Source organism: Cloeon dipterum, chromosome 1, assembly GCF_949628265.1.
Source record: "Cloeon dipterum chromosome 1, ieCloDipt1.1, whole genome shotgun sequence".
NCBI lineage: Eukaryota > Metazoa > Arthropoda > Insecta > Ephemeroptera > Baetidae > Cloeon > Cloeon dipterum.
In genome coordinates this window covers 19,169,528-19,177,154 of record NC_088786.1, presented here as the reverse complement: position 1 = coordinate 19,177,154, position 7,627 = coordinate 19,169,528, and the positions used below count along the sequence as shown (strand labels likewise).

Below are 7,627 nucleotides of genomic sequence, written 5' to 3'. Positions count from 1 at the left end.
GCTGGGGCAAACTATTCCAATGCTCGGCGATCCTAAATGAAAATGGTCTCTACATTTTAAAAGTAAAAGAATATGTAAATAAAGGAATAAAAATGCGCTTTATGCGTATGGCGTATGGGCGGTCCTGCCCTTTGTTGTGAGCCAACAACTGTCGGTGGTTTGAATTATTGTGCTTTTGCAATATTATTTAACAGCAGAAAGATGATTTTAAAATAAAAATTTAGTTTTCGCCCTCAGCCACTAGGTGCTGACGCGGGTCGATTAATTGTGCAGGACCCGATTCAAAGGTGTGAGTTAACCGCCAGTGTTAGCGAAATAATTTGTCATTCATTAATGTAAAACTATTTTTCAGTCCTCATAGTGTTTGACCAAGAGTCCGATCGGATTTTAACTGTAATCTATTGCATCAACAAAATTCGTCATATAATTGATCGGTCTTCATTATTTCATACTTCATTCCCAAATATTGAATAAATGAAAACGGTATAATTACGGTTTTTCTTATTTTATTTGCCATTTATTGAATTACTTTTATGTTAGAATATACAGTAAATTAAAATGAAATTATTCAAGCATAATGCTCGAAATTTATACTATTTACAAAGATTTTCAGATCTTCTTACAGTTGACAGCAAGATGATGTCCCAATCATTTTCGTTCGACATTTACCAAACATTAGGGAATGCAAGTTTTAAAAATGGTATCTGCTGGAAATATCCGAAATATGGTTTTTCACAACTTTGTTTGTTGGAATCACTTTGAATCTAGGAAAAAATGTATGGAATGAGAGGAAAGTTTAATTTCCCTGAAGTGTAAGCAAAATTTATAATTAAATTAAAATTTTAAATAGTAGCACATTTTAAATTATTTGCCATGCATATAGAATGTGCGCTGATTTTTTATTGATTTATTTACAATAAGTTCCCTTCGCTCCAATAAAACACTTTTGCACTATTTCACAGATTATGCAAGAGTTAAAATGAGAGATATCATGCATTTTTAATGATATTTTTAATTTTAGCCGTCTAAGTTATTTATAAATTTAAATTTATTTAAACTATCAGGATTTATTTTGACATAGCGTTTTTTATTGTGCTATGTATGTTGTGTTAACACAAAGTAGTCATACTTGGACAAAATTTGAAACACTTTAACAACAATAAAGGTTCTTCAAGCTTTATCGATGCACACAGATAAATTTGAAATGAGAATAAAAAATATATTTCAAAGCAAATAACAAACAATGGGTAGTGATATACAAATGCTACAATACTTCTTTAATTAATTAATTGCTACTTGCTGGTTTGCACCTTTCCAGCATGCGTGATTTGGCTTCACGGGACGAATGTCTAGCGTTTCAATGCAGTCCTTGGTGCGGAGGCAAGTGGCCCTTGAGTGGACTGGGTCCCTGTGCGGCCTGGTGCGCCCATGTTATCCGTTAGCGGTGTTATTGGGACCCGGGTTTCAGCATCCATGCTAGTGCAGTACTCGCCCTTCCCGGTCCTCGGACAGGGATAAAAAGAGAAAAAAATTGGATCTTATCTGGAGCAATGCATCACCCCGGTCTGCAAATCATTTTTACTTGCCGTGTTGCCCTTTCCAACTATGCTATTTCTTTTTAATTAATTGCCAACACAAAAAGTAATCTAAAAATAGGAAATAATATTCAATCCTTCAATAGAGCAATAATTTTTGGGGTCAAACTTCTTTATTTGCATGCAAGTTAAGTTTAAGGTGTAGAAAAATGGAATTTATGTCAACAAAAGTAACTATTTTATTATAGAATTAGATGTGTATCAATTTGACTTCACATTTATAGCATGCTAGCACGGAATGAGTAAATAAATAAATAGAGTTCACCATTGGCATTGGTAAAAAAAGGAGTATGTGATAATGCCCGATGAACGAATACGAAATGGCGCCAATGGAGGCACAGCGTGAAAAGTAACTTTCTCTGCAGAACTCACACCAGCATCACGCGAAATTTTAAAGCTTGCAATTCTATAAGAAAGAGCCTGTGCAATCGTTCTTTTTAATAATTGCAGGAAGAGATATTTTGCAGCCGTACATCCAACATCGAATTTATTTATATCCTAGTACTGACGAATCCAAATTATGCTTTATTCACTTTGTTTGATATCAATCAGCCCAATCAGAATATGGTGAGGCCCAACTTGGTGCGCAGCGGCTGAAGAAACGTGCGTGTAGTGTGCAGGGGCTATTATGCAACCCGAGAAGCTGCTGTGTCGTGCCGGTTGCCTATTACCTTGTGTGTAACGGAGGTTTTGTTTGTCAGTTTGAAATTATTGTTATTTGAAATTTATACAATTTTACATAATTAGATTGAAACCAAAATAATAAAATTATTTGGATATTTTTATTGATCACAAAATGAGTTCCCTCAATAAGTAACACTCGACAAAAATTATTAAGAAAATAGGTTGATTTTTATTTATATCACAAATCTGTCACCAATAAAATCAATTGAAATACATATATGTACGTTTTCCAAAAAAGAGACCAACTTATTAACATCGAATTAAAAACTACAATTATTAGAGAAAGCAAAAATTGAGAACGTAATAAAATTGTACAACTTCAATAATTTTATATTTACATTGCATTGTATTGTTGTATGTAATACTTCAACAATACATATTACGAATGCACTGTGGTTATTTAATGAAATGGCACCATCTAGTGCTAATTTTCCATCAATGTTGACTTTTCCAAGTCCAAGTCCAAACCCAGCGGTATAAAATGTTCTATGATATCTCGTCCATATTCTTTGTTCGAGGCAGCCATGTGCAGAATGGTGCTGCCGTCATTTGTGGTCGCATGCACAATATGTTATTAAATATAATTCGAACTGCATTACTTAGTGGTTATGTCAAACGATGAGCTAGATTGAGTTTTGTTTTCTAAATTTAAAATTTAAGTAAAGCATTTATCAAAATATCATAATCGAATTTATAAATCTACTGACTCTATCATATCAAAAGAAAATTCAACATTTGTAAGAAATTAAAATCCCTGAAAATTGCTCCCTTTCAAATGAAAAACAAAAATCAGCCCATCTGCCTCATCAGGTTCGGAACTCAATATCAAAATGAGATTTATATTATGTCTTAGACAAAAAAATGAATGAAAAGTGAGCAATAATTTAAAGCGTTTGCGTATAATGTTTTTAAACCCCTTGCAGCGCACCTTTTGTGATTTCCCCCTAACTTTCCCGCCTCACTTCGTGGCTCGCGTAAAACTACCTCCTCCTCACTCTTCGAGTGCAGGGAGGGGCGCATTGAACATAGCTTAGGGGGGAATCACAAAAGGTGCGCTGCACCCTGAAATCTATGCTTTTATAGTTCAATATATGAACAAAAACTCAAAAAGAGAACAATCGTCACCATTGGCGAATTGAGATAATTACCAAATATCCTACAATATGAGTGAATTCGTATATCGGTGACAGGAAGGTCTTCTCTCTCGACACGCCACAACCGTTATCTGAATAGTCTCATGAACGCGTTCGCAGTTGCAGTGGCCAAGCTTGTGTTTTATTGCGAAAAGTGACATCTTGCGGTGGCTTACGCTGTTTGCAAAAATTACTTGCTCTCGTTACTCACAAGGTTAATCAAATAATATGTACATCCAATGGTATTTTAGTCTTAAAAATTATTTATTAAATCCTCAATTAACTATAAATTTATTGAATCTAATTAATTGCCTCCTTGCTTCTCTTAATCACACCACCTGCGAACAAAGATTTCAACAAAATAAGTTTATGAGTTTATTTCAGGAGCATAAAACCCAATACTTTTTCCAAACGCCGAGCGGAGTATTTGCATGCTGGGCATTTCCACTGCCAGATAAAGAAAAAGTGTGTAGGGCAGTATAAGGATTAAGAATGCCGAAAACCAGTAAAGCTGCACGATTAATGAGAAATATTTCCATTATCTGTTTCTTCGGATATGTTAGAACTTCTTACGACTTCAAAATTCGTGACGTTGTTTACAGTTCTGCTTGTTGACTGACTGCCAATAATCACGCAAAGGTGGACGAGATATGCGCTGAAACTAAGCTTGCTCATTATTTGAAAGTACTTCCAAGTCAGTATATCGTTGATGAAGCCTGAAAATAATTATTTATTTAATTTGTTTAAAAATATCTGACTAATTTTATTTTTACCACCAAAACCATTGACACAGGCCCAAACGATCCAGCAGAGACCGAGGCTCCACACGAGTCTGTGCAGACTGGCGTAAAAGGCTGCCTCTAAAGGTCTGTAAATGAAGTCGTCGCGGTAAGGCACGAGCACGATGAAGACGACCCCAGTCAGCAGCGCTAAACTTACGAGCCAGCCAACTAAAACGGCCCATTTTGGAAGCCGCACTTTTATCTTTTGAGCTATCACGTAGCCCAGGCCCATTCCACAGAGGTACGGCGTGGCCCGCAACGGCGTGTTTTCGTACACGATGTCGTAGAACCGTTGAGATTTCCCAGTACTAAAGATGAAGAATTATTTTCAAATATTTTTAGCACGTTTATTCAAACTGACGAGTCAAAGAAAATTGCCGTCCAAGGCAATTGCTCTACGAACGTCACTGCGAAGAGGCCAGCAACGGAGGCGGCCGTGAGCAGAGCGAGGGCGGCCAGTCCGTACCTGGGCCACTTGATCAGAGGGAATATTATGAGAGGGGAGAGTAGCGCCAACTGCATATCCACGCACAAGTACCATGCTTGAGTCACGCACTGCAAAAGGTCGAACGAAGCAACGCAATTTAAAAAGTTGATTTCAATAAAAACTTCTTTGCCTAAAATGCCGGAATGGCGTTTTCTCTGAAAATAACTAGCACTGTCGATATTTAAAAAATTTAAAAGACAAAAAAGTGAAGCTCTGTAGTATTTACGTGCTGGTAGAAATAGTTGGTGATGTAGAATAGCGTAGGCAGCCAGTTTTGCACGCAGAGCTGTTTTCCAGTTTCAACGTAGATGGCCCAAAGAGGTCCATTTCCCAGGTAGGCGTGCACTGATGACAGGTACCACGTGACAAATGCGAGAGGCAACGTTATTCTGCAAGTTTTATCATTTTTACTACTTACAAGCGTTAATGATTTATTTAAATTTTACCTGAGATATCTGTAAGCGTAGTACTTGAAAACGTTAAAACTGCGTCCTTTAGAGGATTCCATCAGGGGAACGTAAACTGATAGAAGTCCGCTTAAAAAGAAGAAGGAATCCACAGCCATGAAGCCGTTTAAAAGAGGTGCCATGTACCAAGATTTTGATACCTGTTTAGAAAACTTTTGGTTAAAATCTTTTTCACACTTGCATATATCCAAAAACAAAAACAAAATTGAAGTCATACCTCTGAGAGAAAAAGGTTGACATTGAAGAAAGGAGGTAGTGTTGTTGAAGAATAAGAATGGCAAAAGACGATCCACAGCATGGAGAGGGCTCTAATGCCATGAACGCAACCTATCTGACTAGGAGCTAGTTTCTCTGGCACCCGTACTAGCTCATCAAAGTTCCTTTTCAAAGAAAACGCCAAGAATATGTTTTCAAGCCAACCTTGAAAAATAACTTAACTATAAGGAAATATTTCAGATTAAAATCCCATACCTGGCAATTTCTTAAAATTTCGCACGTCAAGTGCGGTACCAAATAAAATCACAAGGACTAACAAAACTACACAAACCCTGAAAAATGAGCACAATAAAGTAATAGTCGGATTTATATTTGTAATAAAATTTTACACAAAGGACCACGAGGCAGCGTCCAGGTTTCTTGACCCGTCGTTATCGTAATAACACGATTGCTGCACCACGCTTGTGTTTGCTTGCAGACCGAGACCATTGGCAAAGAACTGCATGTTAAAATCGGCAACCCGCTTGACACCTTCGGGGCCACACGACGATGGAGCGCAGACCGCCCAGAAAAAAGGCAGCACTACAGTTTGTGCCTTATTAAAAATGTTTGAGTTTCGAGTAATCAAGTGCATCATCGAGCTCATCGCAGATTGAACAGTGCTAGATGGCTGTGAAATATTCCGCAAAAAATTGCCGAGATCGTAGCCTGGCGAGAATTGACAATACTGGCCGGTGAATCTGGGATGACCTGTGGTGTCCAAAGGACCAGAAACAGCCAGACACTCGTCAAAATTAGCAATTTGAATTGCGGTTGAAAGCTCGAGCGTGGCGTCCGGCAGTGGAAATTTGGTCGAGGAGTCAAACACTAGAAATCGTTTGAATCAGTTTTGATAAATATTTTTCATTATTCATTTACGATTGTTTCTTTGACAAATAATATGGAGAAGACAGCCAAAATTACAAAATTGCTTTAAAACTTTGATACGCATGATTTTTTAATTGAGTTTTTTACATACTGGCAATTTTTCCATTTTTTAATCAATGCTACAGTCTGCTACATTTTTCATCAGAAAATAATTTACAAAGGCGAATAATCAAAAATATGTTTAATTATGTGCGTTATTCTTACTCTCCAAAGACCACATCTGCGGTGACGTTTCGCCGCTGAGACTGTTAATGTAATCTTGTACATCGGCATCGCAGTCGCATTTCACGGTTAATGTGCTAGTAGTGACCAAAAGTATTAAATAGAGTGCAGTCTTCATCGCGTGATCGGTGATCGTCACGCGTTGCGTTAAAACTTAAATGATAAAAACGTTCCAATTTTTATTGTGATTTTGATTCATCAAAAGAAAAAATTATCATATCTTGATAGATCTATCTTATCGATAAAAATTAACGAGCTAGGTTCGCATTTGTTTTAACTTTAAAGTTCGATCATATTGTACTATTCTCCCTAACAAAATATCAATAACTCGAAGTTCGGACAAAAATGTAAATTTTTCCATAAAAATGCTGAGTTTGCACAAAATGTAAACGCGTTGATTGGGCTAAAGCGAGATGTCTCAAAAAGCCGCTTTGTATTGGAATAGCAACCATCTAATTGGCAAGGAAAAACAATTTATACAAAATAGTTGACATCTTCCAGAAAACAAACTTTTGAAACTCGATGAATGAAGAAATCTTATCTTATATATTTATAATATTTAATAGTAACCATCTTGTGCTATATATTTTTAATGCATTTCCAAAACAAAAAGTAGTGATGAACAAAAAATGGGAAATTGCTGTCCGCCCTCGTGCTGGTCGCGCCGCTCGCTGGAAAAGAGACGCGGAGGGAAGGCAATTCTGTATAGTATTCTCAATTCAATAACTAATCAGGTAGAGTCGTCATCAATATTCGTTGGCCTCCAATGGGCAAGATCGTCGATTTCTGGGATTCACGGAAAGAGTAAATAAATAGAGCTCTCGCCATTGACTTTGATATAAATGGAGTATCTTTTAATGTGCAATGCACGATGAACGAACGGGAAATGGTGGTCCAGCGTGAAAAATTACCTTTTCTGCAGAACTCACACCAGCGCCAGGAGAAACTTAAAAGCTTCAAATTCTATAAGGGTTCTGTGCAATCTTTCTTTAATAATTGCAGGAAGAGAACTTTTGAGGCCACACATCTAAATTTTAATTCATTTCCACTTTCTCTAGGCACTGACAAATTAAATTATGATTTACTTCATATAAATCAGCCCAATCAGAAGGTC

The 7,627-nt window shown here is 36.9% G+C and overlaps 1 protein-coding gene across 1 annotated transcript; it reads right to left on the bottom strand.

Moving 5' to 3' along the window:
• Nucleotides 1-3,652: 3,652 nt before the first annotated feature.
• Nucleotides 3,653-7,521, bottom strand: LOC135934115 (nose resistant to fluoxetine protein 6-like). The gene is made up of 11 exons (XM_065475649.1): nt 6,496-7,521; nt 5,754-6,231; nt 5,620-5,696; nt 5,366-5,568; nt 5,128-5,288; nt 4,908-5,070; nt 4,556-4,749; nt 4,186-4,502; nt 3,986-4,128; nt 3,815-3,923; nt 3,653-3,750 (listed from the first exon to the last, which is right to left on the bottom strand). Exons 1-11 carry the CDS (start codon nt 6,629-6,631, stop codon nt 3,713-3,715), a joined length of 2,019 nt encoding a protein of 672 aa, XP_065331721.1. The 5' UTR covers nt 6,632-7,521; the 3' UTR covers nt 3,653-3,712.
• Nucleotides 7,522-7,627: the final 106 nt, after the last annotated feature.

Excerpts from the sequence above, each read along its gene's own strand:
- LOC135934115 (XM_065475649.1), bottom strand. The coding sequence starts at position 6,631 with ATGAAGACTGCACTCTATTTAATACTTTTGGTCACTACTAGCACATTA. Across the intron at positions 5,569-5,619 it reads AAATTTTAAGAAATTGCCAG|GTTGGCTTGAAAACATATTC; the intron begins GTATGGGATTTT and ends TTATTTTTCAAG. Across the intron at positions 4,503-4,555 it reads ACGGCAATTTTCTTTGACTC|TACTGGGAAATCTCAACGGT; the intron begins GTCAGTTTGAAT and ends CTTCATCTTTAG.